This window comes from Melanotaenia boesemani, chromosome 12, assembly GCF_017639745.1.
Source record: "Melanotaenia boesemani isolate fMelBoe1 chromosome 12, fMelBoe1.pri, whole genome shotgun sequence".
In the NCBI taxonomy this organism is placed as follows: domain Eukaryota; kingdom Metazoa; phylum Chordata; class Actinopteri; order Atheriniformes; family Melanotaeniidae; genus Melanotaenia; species Melanotaenia boesemani.
Window position 1 is genome coordinate 15911788 of NC_055693.1, and position 15933 is coordinate 15927720.

Consider the following 15933-nt stretch of genomic DNA (forward strand, 5'->3'; position numbering starts at 1 on the left):
CTATGATGCAGACTAAAAACATGAAAACAAAGGAACTTAAACTAACCTCAAACTCTCATTCACAGGACATTTTTTTTCAGCCACCTGGCCACTGTAACGTCATGATTACTGGAATTTTGATTTTAAAGGCAGAAGTTTTTGCCTGGCAAGGAGTGACCACAGACAGAAGTAGGATGGGACTGCATGCTGCCAGGACTGAGTAAGTGTGTGTTAGGTGAAAATCCACATGGACAGGACCAAGCAGGCAAAGAGGCAACAGCAACCAGTGGCATTCAGGCCACTTTCAGGCTTGATCACACAGTCCTGTACAGGTGGACTCCAGCCTTTCTGGGGAGCACCTGCCAGCCACTGCCAGTCCCAGCCAGCCAAACCCTCATGCTGTGAGGCAGTTTGGGCAGTGTAAAGGTAGCTAAACATGCCAACAGCACTTTATGTTGATAGATTTGTTTACTGGCCAACCAAAGGTATCCATATGTTGCTTCTTCAACCACTCAGAGATGTGGAGTAACTCACACCAGTGACCATAGTGTATATTTACCAACCCACACACACTACACACAATGTGCGTGCTAACAGCAAACCATTAGCAAATTAGCATTAGATAACTGAGGGAATGTGTATGCAATATTACCTTCCTGGATCTTGAAAGCAGATTCATGACTCAGCTGGGATTTTAAACACTTCTTATTAACACAGGAGCATTCAGAATATATATATATATATATATATATATTGTGAAGAACTAAATGATGACATAGTCTGTAATGCTGCACAACTGCAGGTAATGAGCGTATTTAACAGACGTGTCCTGCTGTAATCTTTGTTCTGGTGGTTCATCCTGCTGTGCACCTTCATATTCTACAACTTATTATGGGTCGAATTTGTTCCATAAGTATTCAAATTTTTACTCTTCTTCTAGACTTAATGTGTATGTTCATGAGTCAACATTACTCCGTTGGCTGCTTCTTTAGCATGCTTCTAGGAATTCAACCAACCAGAGAAATCCCTGTGAAACCTCTTGTTATAATGGGTTCAAAGCTAATCTAGAAATATTCAAGATTAAGAATTAAATAAGTGGAAATGATCATGCTGAGTTCAGTTTAACATATCTATGCATCCAGAGGAAACCTACAGTGATAGGGATAGACAAAATACATGGAGGATATGCACTTAATAAACACATTAAACATTATTCAGCATGTACTGCACTCTGATCTATTAAATGTGTTGTGCACAAATAACCCTGCTTAATGCTTTAACACAAACATCAGCACCCACCCCCACACTCTCAGTGTCACTCTTAGGTTTATTTTCCTGTAAACATTTTCACTCCCCATTTAATGAAAGCAAAAGGGTGCAGAGCAGAGGAGGCATTTAACACTTTTCAAGCACTCAAACGCTCTTAGAGGCAGAGCATTATGTTGACGACCATTCAGCTTCAGCGATGGTAAATTCACCAAGGAAGTTAATTTTGATGACCTGTTTATTTGGACTCGAAGCATGTGCACAGAGTCTGCCATGATGGATTTCACAGCCAAAATAAGCAACAGTAATTGCCAAATGGTTGAGAAATGGGAGCAAAAGCAAATTTGTTTACTTGTCACAGTAGATTCAATTAAACAGCAAAGGGCACAGATTGAGGATTATTTTATTACTTAGGTTTGTACAGTTTCTACCATGGAAAAATAACATGTAACATAAGACTGTATTTACAATTCCATTTTTACAAAACGTCTTTACAAGATTTTTTGTTGGTTTTTTGTTGCCAGGTCAATTGGAGAATTGGAGACTACAGCACACAAAAACATACACATTCACACACATCCAAATCAAACTTTGTAATACACACATAAATAAATATAGACATTCACTGACTGCTTCACGACAAATATTTCTACAGCCAAGAACATGTACAATTCATCATTTCCACACAAGTTATAATTTCATTAATAAACATTACATATTACTTCCAATATAATTCTTTGTTAATCTGTTAATGAAAGATTGCTAACATAGTGAAAAGAAGGAACACAGACGTTATTTCATGCCAACAGAATGGTTGTCATGCAAAACCATTACGAGCTTTCAATTTGAAGCAAGTAATTCATTTACAGCTCAAAAATCAAATGTACTACATGCAACATACTACGTGGAATATTCTGGGTTAGACAACAATAACTTTAGTTACATTATCCATCAGTACAGACTGTATGTCTAAACGCCTCTTTAATGGGTAACACAAAATAAATAGATGCATTTCTACTTTTTCTTTTCTTATTTTTCTTCTTCATGACTAAACAGAAGTTCTGGCATTCCCTGCCATCCAACCATCTTCAATCAAGTTTCCAACGCAAGTGTGTTTCTTTCAACCATGTATTTACCCAGTCCAATCAAAGGTCTTTTTGTTGTGCGCAGTGACAGCTGGATCACAACAAATTTTGAAGTTCTTGGATCATATTTTAGCAGGAATTTCATCACTTCCTTATGAGCCTGGGATGAGTTGGGGAGCTGTGCACTAACAGACGTAGAATATGAGAGATCGCAGTATAAATTTCACTGTACACACAAACCCGTCCGGTGACGTTTAAGTCAAGAGTGAGGGGTTAAGAAGGAAGAGCAGACGTGCTGTGGAGCCTGAAGAAAATAGACCCATATTTCATGAGCAGAGGTGAGGAGGGGAGGGAGTCAGTTTCATGGTCTGGTGCGCTGTGTGTCTGTTTGGTTCCACACATTCCTTCCCTGGCAGACAGAAGCAGAGAGCCACCGGTACGTCGCCCTGTTGGGTTTGCCTCCAGTCACAAACTCAGTGTCTCTCCACTGATGGCTTCTGATGATGAGAGTGGTGCTGCCGAAGTCTGGGTCCTTGAAAGCACAAATATTCAAGGACTTGTCAGGTACAACTTCACATTGTCAGATATCAGTAATAATCAGGGTTCAGTTGGGCTTTGTTAAGTGTTCTGTGGTTTCAGAGTTTCAAGGAGTGTGATATGTTACCATCAAAGTGACACATCCCTCGTCTCCACACCAGTCAGTCATTTTAGATCCAGTTAACAGTCTACAAAGCTGATAACTAAAATCATTCTCTCACTCACATTTTTTAGTACATCCCACATGTAGTTTAAAGTCTCTGTTATTATAAGTTATTCACTGTCTTTGTTTCTTTTTCTTTTCTTTTTTTTTTTATGTCTTTGTGTTTAAAATTAGATCAAATTTTTAAAAATGCCCTGAATTTTGTATTTCTAAAACAGATTACATCCACATTTAGAGGTTATGTTTATTGATTCTTTTCTTGTGTAGCTTTCTACCTTGCAAGGATGGTAGGAATGGTTGAATTGCTGTACGCAGATAGATGGGCAGATAAGTAGGTAAGTAGATTAGACATTGGACAGTCCATAATGTGCAATACAGTATGAGTCTGTAAAGTCATACCACCTTAGTTATTTATATTAGCATGGCAGTTATCCAGGGGCTATAGAACATAGCAATGGTGGAAAAAAACAGTAGAAAATATCACTTAAAAATCTATTTTGATTCAATAATTTGTTACATCCTGCAATTCTGCATAAAATAAGGAAAGCTTTGGAAAATGCATTAAAGGATTTGTTAAGAGCTTTTTAATGGGGACTCAGGTATCTGCTTTCTTAACATTGTGAGTTAGTATCGGATATACAGTTTAGGAAACAATGTTTAAAAGGTAACTTTTTTTCCAGTTTCAGTTCTTAGTAAAGCTGCCCTGATGTTACTGATAATATCTAGTGAACAAAGGTAAACTGTAAACCATTTTCTCATCTAATATTAATCAGAAACAAATAAAAAGGTATAAGCCAAGTTTCCTACTTTGATGAAAAAAAAGTAGAAACTATAAACATTAACTTACGGTGTTGTATGATGGGTAATATGTTTGGGGTCTGGAAGGTCTTGACAGTGGCGGGACCTTCTCCACCAGTTGTTATGACCTGTACCTCCAGTCTGTAGTAGGTGGTGGGCCGCAGGTTGGACACCACAAGTAAGTTATGATCCTACCAAGAGAGAGAGGACAGCAGTGGAAAAGATGCAATCAGCTGGGAAACAACAGATCTGCCACTGAACTTGACAGGACTTTAATTTGAACTGGCTGTAAAACAGAGACGTTTAGCCATTTTTGCACAAGTTGCAGACAAAAATAGACTGCTGCCAGCTGGATAAAATGTGCGGTGGGTGGTTTTATTTATAGACAAACTCAGGAGGCTGGGAGGTGCAGATAGGCGGAACGTGTTGTTGATGAAGCAGATTATGTCAAAGAGCGGCTCTTTTAGAAGTTAGACACGATGAAAGAGAAAGATGCAAAGACAGATGAAGAGGTAGGAGAGGAAAACTTCCAGTAGGATACGACGCTTCCTCAGATCTATTTGTGTGCCTGTCTGCATGTTGCAGCTTATCGCAACATTCATGCAAAGAGGCCTTAGCAACATTATCTTAAAATCACTGTCACCTCTATCAGATGATATGAACTCGCAAAATTCCAACTGCACAGGTTTATATTCATAAGGGTCTATATGTGGTATACGAGACCAGAAACACATCAGTCTTGTTCCACTGTGAACAGACTTACCGGAGGCAGGATCTGGGACTGGGAGATGATGCTGTTGGGCAGGCTATTTTGCCGGCTTTCTGTGTTGATCTCAGCCCAAGTGACCTGGAAGCCTGTGATTCGCTGATGAGGAGCCACCCTGGACACACGCCATAAGAAGCTACCAGTGATGTTTCCATCATTGATGGAAAAGGAGGCAGTCAGGTTCTCCGGCTTAGCCAAAACCTTTGGTGGCCCCGAAGCTGTACAGAAAAAGATGGACACAGTGATTTCTCCAAATCGATGCTGGCTGACAAGAAAATCTTCTGAAATGTTGACCTACTCTTTCAACTCTGTATAGATTTTATACATCATCGTGATAACAGATAACACCCTGAGGTATCTAATTACTGTGTCTGCACTAAAGCTGATCGATTTTAAAATGCCCTTCATGTCTCAGACAGCTGGATTCTCACCTCCTTCCCCCGAGCAGGGAATGTGTTTGTGAGTCTTGCTCCGTAGGGTGGCGCAGGATGGGGTCAGGAAGGTGGTGCTCTCGTCCTTGGAGCGTCTCTTGGACTTTAGCAAGTGAACGGTGACTTTGTATTTGCAGGAGAAAAGCAGACCTGGGAGATTGATGTAGTTCTCCTGAGCACAGAAACATATTTTTCAGCCATGATGACTTTGACATGTCACCCAGGTCAGGTCCCATGGAGCTTCAGAGATAATTAAATACACAGCGCCGGGGCAGATCACATTCCTGTTCAGGCCTCAGAAACATGCTCCACATTATAGCACTACTTTGAACACCCACATGGTAGACGTTAGACCACTATTCTGCAATTTAAACTGCAATATAAATTTATCATAGCTTCTAAATGAAGCATAAACACTAGAGGAACTTCAATAAGAGGCAGCAACTATACTGGATTCATGTGTAATTTGAAATGAGAATGGCCTGTAAATGGCCATGTTAATGAATTCTGTGTAGCAGTACTTCACTGTAAACCCATTTCAAGCTTTCATCATCTATTGGTCTTAACAAAAAAACACTTCTCATTTCTCAGAGGAAACAAAAAAATCCAGCTGACGAGTTGATTTAGTCTTTGCAGTAATAAAGACGGCCTACATTAATAGCCAGTCTCTTGAGAAAGGGTGTGTGTATTCTCTCTGATATGAAACAGCTTTGATTAAAAGTGAATGAGGCGCTGCGCTCACATAAAAGAACAAGTCTGGAATCTTCCCTGGTGATCTATAGAAAATGTATATTTCCTAGCAACCAGAGTGCTGCTTCCTGAAGAATGTGGTGATTGCCAGGCCTCAGCTATCCTGCATCAGCCAGATCCCCACCACTCCCCCAACCTTCCCTAGTCTCAGACTCTACTACACAGACATTACTGCATCCTAAGACAAAGTCTAACACAGTAAACGCAGTAGCATAGCTGGAGGTGAATGAACCCCTGTTCCGGGAAACATTGTTCAAGTAAATGTGTTTTATTGGCTTACACACCACATGCCTGACCATAATTACTGACTCATAATATTCAAAACAACAGCCAGTGATTTGCAAAGACCCAACGCAACAGGGCTTCGGGTTCACTCGGTGGAGCTGTTTTCTTTAGTGGAGCTGTCCTTTCTAAGCATTTCACAAAAGGTTAGGAGCGTGCTCTGCATAGCACAGAGTTGCTGATCAAGTCGTAGCTCTCTGTGCTGCACTCTGCAAGCGGAACGGCTGGAGACTAACCTGCGTGACGGATTTCTCTGGTCCTCGGGTCTCATTGTGGCTGCAGTACTCGGGCATCCACTGGACGTGGTAGCGACTCACGGCAGGATCTGGGGGGAAAAAAGGGAAGGATGAAAATAGAAATTACTAAATGAAAAAGTAAAAGGAACAACTTTGCATGTAGAGCCCTCATTTTAATCTTAATAAAAATATAAACATGCTCTGTTACAAGGATGAGTCCTGCATTCAAAATGTAATATTAGAGAAAGTACAAGCTAGTTTTGATCACAACGCTTCTGTTTTACATAAAAGGTAAACAATGACTCATACTGTTTTTGTTTTGATTATCAGTGTCAAAGTGGTCAGTCAAGTAAACAATTAGTGAATTAGGCTTCTTAACCCTTAAAATCCTAGTAGCATTTTCCATGTTTTGCATTTATTTATGTCTAATACTACACAGTCTTAGGGAATGCCTAATTCAGGGGTTTTATACAAGTCCAGCACAGCCAAACCTTAATTTTGCAGGATAAAATTCAAACAGAGATCCAAAAACAGGATGAGCAGTAGATTAGTTAAAATAGCAAATTACACTGGTCATTGGATCATGTAGTTCTTCTTCAAATAGCTCTACCACCTGCTCCCAGATCACAAATATACATAAAAAAATGGAATAAAATCACATTTGTTCTGCTGTAGCTGTCAAATAAATACTGAAGAACACTTGTGCCCCTCTTGTCTTCCAATTAAAAGATGTTTTAAAACTGTACCTCAGTACAATGTTGAAGTTTAGTCTGCTTTGTTATATTTCATCACTGCAGTGCCCCACAAAGTATTAATTTGATATCAATCTGACAGGCTCAAATGATTAACTGATGGCTGTCTTACAGATTATAACATCTCCTATCTGAGATCTCTTCATTTCCATTTGGTGCTCATAACAAAGTACATCTCTGAAAACAAAAAAAAAACTTGAAAGCACTTCCTTCTTTATATTCATATTAGCTTATCAATTATAACGTTCCTGTTTCCTAAACTTTTCACTGCTGTAGGCAATATATAATCAACCAAATAATATTGCTTCTTAAGAGTAAAGAAGCAGTCTTGGCCTTGTTGAGGTTCACCAGCTCAGCTTCAGATTACAGCAGCGTTGCTTTCATTACGATGCAGTAGCTCCTTATAAACTCATCAGCCCTGTTTATCTGCCCATCGCCATCATCTTGTGTTACAAGATTTATTATTAATTCAGCCATGTTGCTTTAGATTTTTTTTAAAATACTTATACGATTAATAATTGAGTTATGCTACATTCATCCTTCAGCGGGAGCCTCAGTTGTAGTGGGGAGATAAAAGGGGTCCTTTGAAGGCTTAGACACAGATCTGGCACTTGAAGCCCTTGAGGTCTTTGGAAGCAGAAGAGAGAAATTAAAGGGAACCGGGAAATCAGGAAAAAGTAAACAAGATAGGCTTAGCCGGATCTGACGGAGAGAGGAAGTGGTATGTAAAACATGAAATGGGACATGGAAATCAGGTGGAGAACAGAACCTAAGCAGTGTTCGATAAATCATGACTGGAGGCGAGCTTTAGAAGTCCAGCCACCGCCAAAGTGCTGTGTATTGTCTGAGTGCTAGGCAGACAGAGATATATTATCTGAGCCGGTGTACTGTATGCTTCTATTTTGTCTGCTGGAGACAATCCAGAGGCCAGGCTGCTTTGGATCACAGAGACAATGAGTGAGAGTTTAATCATGGTTCAGTTAACCTGTCCCTTTCTCTATCACACAAACCAGATGTCCAGAGACTCCAGCTTTCCAGGCCATCTGTGTGTCTGTATGTTTTGGTTAGTGGAAAGCAAGGCCATCCTTCAGACTAATAAGTGGCAGTGGCAGACACACCATGGACCAAGACCACAAAACAAGAGGCAGAAAAAGAAGCAAGACCCAGATTAACTCTGCTATGCAACACAGTGATTCCCCAGCCATGCTTGATCCCCGTCAGCATCACTCAGCTCACTGAGCCCAGGCCAATCTTGCTAACAGCTCTGCGCCAATTCTATCCCAAGGCTCTCCTCACTCTGATTCAGCAGTTGGTGTCTCACCAGGCCTTTCCTTCAGCCAGGGTTTGCATTCTTGACTCTAAGATGTGGAGTTTGGCTTGGGCGATGACATATATTAGTAACATAACATAGAGCAGTGAATGGAACTTGACAAGTTACCCTGAGAGCATGACTTTCAAGGTTTCCATACTTTCGCTCTGGTCTTAACAGAAGGTTTGGAGAATGAATGCCATTGGGACATGCATTCCTGGAGTCTTTAACTCCTTGTGATGCTACAATCCACCACCATGGCTGCTTGCCATGACATCAGGTCTTGTAAAACAAAACGGGCCACTTCAATGTTAATGTGAGCGTCTATTAAACGCTGCTAAGCTCCAGCTCTCTGTTTATTGTTCTTTACTAAACGGTGGTTCCTCTTTACCAGTCCATGTGCAGATTTTAACCACTTTGTAGACCACTCACAAAGACACATTGTTTTGTTTACACCATATGATACCACATTTGCAAGACTGATTCATTACTGTTTAAGCAAGTGAAGATCAGTAATAACATTTTAATATGGTGCACATGAGTCATAGTGATTGATGGGCATAATGGGGTGCTAATTCGATTCAAACAAAGCTTAAAATCAGAGTGCTTACCTCCTCGTTTTTTCCAGTAGACACGGACCTGCAGCTGACCATCCTGGTAGAAGGGCGTGCCAACTTCAAGAGGGCCAGAGGGGTGTTTGACCAGGGTTGAACTGAGAGGGGATACATCCTCCTTCTTTGACTTAAGCACCGATTTTGCTGGGAAGAAAAGAGCAAAATGTTTGGTGCTGTAGCTAAGATACGACAGTGACAGTGTTATGGCACATTTCAGTGTGGTAACAGCAACACACAATTGCTTCTTTGTAAGATCAGAGCAGAGAATAATGTGAAGAATAACTGGTTCTTTATGAATAAATGTGCTGTAACTGGAAGGGTGCACACATTCACACACACAATACAGAAAAGGTTGGCAGTTCAAGCCCCTCTAGAGCCACACATGCAAAAGAAAGCACACTCTCATTACACTGAGGCTCAATGCCTAAATATGCAATAGCTACAAATGAATACAGATGTGCTGACAGCGTACTTTGGCCACTGGTGATTTTTCTAATGCTCATGATGATTGTTTGCCCTTTCTGTAATTTAATGAAACTCAACTCTCATGAGAGACAAAACGAAATAGGAACTAAAGAATATGGAATTTACTTGACTGCTTCAGTTAGTCCCATGTGGGTCTGCAATCAGAATACTGCTCCATCCAAGTTTTGGCTGATTTAAGGTGGTGCATGTGACTTAATTGAACATATTGTGCATATTTAATCAAAAATTGGTTTAGTCTATTTCTATAGTGTTTTCCTATGTGCTTTAAGGCATCACCTATTGATTTGTGAAGTCTCGTGGCCTCAAGTTCAACATTTGTTTGTCATCATACTGGGCTCTTTTAGAGTCAGAAGTGAGCATATTAGGACAAAAGGGATGACTGAGTAGGGCTGGGCGATATGAACCAAATTTAAATCTCGATATTTTTTTTTTACCTGAATCACAATTTACGATATATATCTCAATTTATTTTTTTGTCAAGTAACCAAAGAGACAGTTCTAATTTACAGCCTTCAGTGTTAAATATGTTTTTATTAAGGATCAGCAGCACATGTGCATTAAAACAGTCGACTGAAATTTATAGCTTTATATTAAATTAAATGCTCCTAAAACTAAATTAATGAAAAATACTTTTCAATGGCCATAACAAAAACTACAGCTGAGCAAAATACAAAACAAAAGATGCTTTTAACTCAAAACAAGCTATCTCGATATAAACAATATTCCCTCATTCTATACTGCGTCTGATAAAGTCTCGATATATTTGAAAATCTCGATATATTGCTCAGCCCAATGACTGAGTAATATTTTCAACTCAACTGGGTAAAAAAAAACCAACTCTATTGAAACTGGGAACGTGGAATTCCCAATGTCTGACAAAGAAAAATGAAAGAAAAGGCCACAAGCATTTGGATTTTCAATTTGGAAAATATGGTAAGGGTTCATCAGCCTCTACTTTTGCCTGTTTTTTTTTTTTTTTTTTAGGTCAACATACACGTAAAATGTTAAATCTTTATTTCACTAAGCTAAAAAAATGTATTCTGTATTCTGTCTGCTATTCTTCATAAAATTAACATAAACCAAATTGTGGAATTTTATGTTCCAGCTATCCACATCTGAGGCTCACTGAACTCTTCAGTTAATGGCACCATAATTACTAATGGAAGGATTAATCAACTGTCAGAGAAATAGATGTTTCAGACCAGGTGACTGTGTCCATACAGTTTTTGGATTTGACAGGTTGTAGTAAGCCAGGCTGGTATTTTGTGCTAAATGATATTGTCATCATCCCATTACTAACGTGAAAGAAAGCCAACATGTGCTAGCTAGCATTAAACAATAATGCTGCATGCTATTTGCTTTGATAGCTGTAACTTGGAATCATTTCATGCCAGAGTTGACTGTGCTTAGTTAGGTCAGAAACCCAGGATTTGGTAATTGCTGTGCTTACTGACTTGGCTAGCTGTCGCTGCCAATATAAACTGATAGCACACAACATATATTACCTAGTTTTACTCATTGGGATACCAGAGCAATTATTCCACTCACAGTACTGTGAATGACTGATTTCATGAAACACAAACTGACATATAACACTTTGGCTATCAACACCATTTATCCACATGGCTGCCATGTTTGATTTTGAGGTCAATGATGGAGAGGTTCATCCAACCTTTTGAGTAAGAAATCCAACTTCATGGGATGTTCCAGTTGATTTTTCCAACTTGTAAGACGGAAATTTAGACTTCCAAGTTCAAATAGAACAAAAGTATAGACGAGGATTTTAGATTTTTTTTGGCAGGGATTGGGGTGCAAAAAGCTCAAGGAAACTCGAGATACAACAAAAAAGAAGTTACATACTTGAAACTTTCAACACAATATAAAAATATCTCACAGTGACTTACAGTGCCATCCCTACAACCAAAGTCTGACAACTTAATAAAGAAAATATTGGATATCGGTCCCAGTGTTTACCTGATTCATTATTCTGTGTGGTGCTGAAGTGGAGAGAAGCCTTGGAGCTCTTCAGTCGCACCTGTCCCCAGTATGTGACAGCTTGCAGCTCCACAGTGTAACTGCTGTTTTGTTGCAGTCCCTCCAGATCCACCCAGTTTTGAGCCTGTGACAACAGAAAAAGCTTAGATGTTGGCATTTGTACATTACCACACTGTCACTAGAGACTCCTTTCAAAGCCCTGTCACTACACCAGCTTAGCTCAGGCCCAGCCAACGCAAGCTTGTGGGAAAGCCCAGCTTATTGAGAACACATGTGGAGGAGAAGAAAGGTTCGTGGTGCGGAGATAGCCTTCTGGGTCTTGTGAGAGAGCTGTGTTATCAGAACCTCCCAGGGCTCCTTCACTGAGCTGGACTTCCAGCATTCCACCATCAGCATGAACTCGATGAGTTCCTCTTATTGACGGTGTGTGTTTTGACATTCCTCCACCAGCAGGCTGCTTTCAAAGCCCTGAGGTGCCAAAGTGGAAACCAGTAGTACATGTGTCAACAGTGTCTGGTGTCTCCCACCTCTATGTCCTCGCTGCCACATCTGCTACGCATTTCAAAAACTAATTCAGGAGAAAAGTCTACGAGGTGCATGTGGACCGTCTAGACAATCAGTCTTTCTGCTTGAGTCTCGGATGAAATGCTCTTCACAGATACTGAGCAACATGTGCTATCAGATCACACGTTATCAAGAACATAGAAGATAACAATTCTGTTTTTTTTAATGACATGCAGACCTTTTTAACAGTTCTAACAGAGCATTACATTTCTTTAAACAGAAAAAATATATATATTTATGCTATTAAATGCATGTTTATAGTCAAAACAAAAACCAAATTGAGAGCACTTAGGGGTAGCATGAAAGCCTTGTTAGAAACACTGAGTTGTGGAATGACTGGCACTCTTTCACCTGGCTACATTTCCTCTGTTGGGTCTGTTTCTGTATGGTTTGATCAGCCGTGGCATTGTGCAGCCATGCAAGTAAAATTTCATTTTGTGGTCCAATTATATTTCTGGATGACATAATTCTTAGGAGTGGTCACAGAATTTGTAAACTCACAAGGCAAGTTATAGGATATTTTCCAAATGGCACACAAAATTCCTAAATCACTTAAGTTATGCTGATAAAAGTAAGTTCAATTAAACACATAGACATACTGCTTCAGTCTGTAGCAGTCCAAATGTCAAACTGTTATGTAGATGCACAAAAAGCTAATAAATTTGTAATACAGTCAAAATATTGGTCTGTTTTTGTCGGACTTGTCTAAATAAGGAAGTGTACCCTTGCTGTTGTAATAAAACTGAGTTTTTGCTATCTGAATTCCCAGAGGAAGGAGCATAAACTTCTTTCTGACTGGAACAAATAGTTGAGACTGTTCCAGCATGGAAAACTGTTCTAACAAAAACAAGGGCATTAATACACAATATTTACGATCAGAGACTGTTTCTTAGATGTTTTTAGCCCCATAGTTTAAATGCATTGTATTAAAATATATGCAAAAAATGAAACACATGAATACACTTCATTTTGAAGTTCCCGTAACACGACTTTATAAATTAGTGAATTACACAATCGATCATGAATAATGTCTGCAAATACAGAACGGACCAACTACAGAACAATTCAGTCAGAGACGTTTAAGAAACACAGACACTGCAGTCATGATTTATCACTCTAAACGGGGCTATTCATCACACTTAATGTGTTTCCCTTCAAATCCTAACAGTGTAAAGGATTCTTTCATCAGTATAAGGAATTAAAACAATGAAGAACACATTGTATCAATGCGTGTGACTGATGGCCTTGCAAGACCATGTAAATAAATGCAATTCCTATTGCTTGTTTATCTTTTTCCACTGCACGCTGGCATGGATTTTTAAAGTGACGTGGACGATAGACGGGAGGAAAAGATGCTGAAATAATTCTGGAAGAGACTGTGGAGTCTAAGAGGGAGGATAAAGGAAAGAAAGAAAAGAAACACAAGCCTGGGACAGAGTGAGAGGATTACCCCATTGGTGGTCTTTCTCCTTTTCTTCTTGGATGGTACCATCGACTTGGTGGGCACCGTCCAGCTCCAGAACACTTTGTAGTGATGTATGGGAATATCCGGCTCCTCGGGCAAAGTCCAGTTGAGACGAACTGTCACCAAGCCTTCATCGTCTATCGTCACATTGGTAACATGCAGACTGGTAGGGCTGGGAGGGGCAGATGGATCTGAAGGCAAGGCAAGGAAGAATACGGTTAATAGTTATAGACTATGCATCTGGGAACACTTAGAGAGGAAGACAAAGCAAGCTTTTAGTTCTTTATGTGGCAAATCATGTGCCAGGGTAGGATTCTTGCAGGCCAAGATACCTTTCACCACCCAGGTGAGAAAAGGGGAGTAGAAAGGGGGGAGAGACTAGTACAAGACTGTGTAAAGTAATTAGCCCTCCACTGACAAATCTGCCATGTGATGTTATGACAGGTGCCATGTCACGTCTATGACAGCGTTCAGCAGCAACGAGAGCTCAGGTCAGGGGTTAACAAACACATGCCGCTCACACACCCCACATTCCTGTACTCTAATGCGATTGAATTTGGTCGTGAACCTATCCATATGTGCTGCGACCCAGGCCGCTGCCAGCCCCAGTGCAGGAGGATGGGCAGAGCCACAGGCCAGAGGGAATGATCCTATAATGAGAAAATGATTCATGCTCTCCTCTTCCCAACCCTTGCCCACCTGAAACACATTTAATCCAGTCCAAAAACACTACCGGACACATCAGGTCTCCATACCGGCTGATGTCAGCAGTGCAAGATAAATAAAGCCCTTACAAATTGCCCTAACAAAGTATGGTGGTGCAAAATTACAGTCAGATGAAATGGTTGGACTACATAAATAACAATGGCAGGACAGAATGACTAGGGGTTCATCAAATCCGTGACAGCCCTCATCAATCTATCAACGTTCTGGCACAGATTGGCCTGATTGGAGATCGGTTTCCATCCCTTGCAGCAGAATCCTTCTCCCACCTGGTCTAGCAGCCATGCACAATGCTCCTGGGAGCAAATGTATGATGAAGGACTGACAGCACAGGTCAACACACCACCAAACATGGTAATACTTTATTTATGCAGTACTGGTTCTAATATTTGACATAAAATAGTCAGTCATAGCAAATGCCTTTTATTGTTTGTATATTTTACATGACAAATGTATACACATACTGAACTCAAGACTGCTAATAGTATAAATGAGGGGCATTTGGCCTTAGGTCAACATAGCAAACTATTAGATCTGAATCAAATAGAATGTATGCATAAACCTGCAATTCCCAGAAACCACAACACAAGAATCTCTAACTTTCACAAATGCCACCTGCTTCCCAATGTGCCCATTTACAAAAGAGCAACAAAGAAGAGCCAAACAGTAACACAGGGTGCTTGCAGAGCTTGTTCTCTAATCGGAGGCAAAGCTCTACAAGGTTACATCACTTTATTTGGAAACAAGAATTGTTTTACTATTTTGAAACCACCTATGCCCTGAACATTTCAGATTTATTACATTTCTTGTGACTATAAAGAGGAAAACCCCTCCTTTAGTTGTGTGTGGAAATTTGCCTTTATAGGGAGACTGAAAGATTGTGCATCTGAGATGGTGTCAACAACACAGGAACACCACAAAGGACCGTACTCTCACCATTTCACTTCACACTGTACACCTCAGACTTCCAATACAACTCTGAGTCCTGTCATCTGCAGAAATACTCTGATTACTCTGCAGCTGTGGGGTGTAGTAGTGATATACAAAAGCTGAGTACAGGGAACCGGTCAGTCATTTTGTAAAACGGTGGGGAAACAATCACCTCATCTTGAACACAAACAAAACAAAAGTATATCTTCTATAAGTCTGTTGGGGAAAGTGCACTCAGCTTTTGCAGCCAACTGCTGGGGCAGTAGCATCAGAGCCAGAAACCCAAAGAGACTAAACAAACTAATCCAGAGGGCTGGTTCCGTGCTGGGGATAACTCTGGAGCTGCTGGAGCAGAAAATGACTTGAGTCTTCTTCAAGTCCATCGCAGGACAGAAGTACCATAGATCAGGGTTACCCAGTTCTGTCATACGAGGGGCCACAATCCAGCAGGTTTTTCATGTATCCCTGCTTCAAAGCACCTGACTCAAATTAACGAGTCATTGTGCAGAACTTGATAGGCTATTAGATCCATTTAATTTGATTCAGGTGTGTTGAGGTAAGAATATATTGAAAACCTGTTGAATTGCAGCCGTTGTATAAGTAGCTCTGCTATAGATCATTCCAGCCAGCAGCCATTGCCCTCCGGAACGAGGCAATACCTTTTGTTAGTTAATTATTATTATTATTATTATTATTGTTTATTTAAAAAAAAAAAAAAAACTTTGTGATTTCCCTCTAGGATAAATAATAAAATCATAAATGAATATTTTTTTGCAACACAGAAAAGAAATGTTGTGCATGC

At 40.1% G+C, this 15933-nt stretch overlaps 1 protein-coding gene across 1 annotated transcript in view; it reads right to left on the minus strand.

Annotated features, from left to right (window-relative positions):
- Nucleotides 1-1631: 1631 nt before the first annotated feature.
- LOC121650891 (anosmin-1) overlaps nt 1632-15933 on the minus strand; it is a 43714-nt gene continuing 29412 nt past the window's right edge. The window contains exons 7-14 of the mRNA XM_042002694.1: nt 13464-13669; nt 11429-11573; nt 8966-9112; nt 6294-6382; nt 5026-5197; nt 4592-4812; nt 3878-4019; nt 1632-2862 (exon numbers count right to left, since the gene is read on the minus strand). Coding sequence (XP_041858628.1) covers nt 2804-2862; nt 3878-4019; nt 4592-4812; nt 5026-5197; nt 6294-6382; nt 8966-9112; nt 11429-11573; nt 13464-13669 — 1181 coding nt within the window. The 3' untranslated portion in view covers nt 1632-2803. The remainder of the gene's footprint in view (nt 2863-3877; nt 4020-4591; nt 4813-5025; nt 5198-6293; nt 6383-8965; nt 9113-11428; nt 11574-13463; nt 13670-15933) is intronic.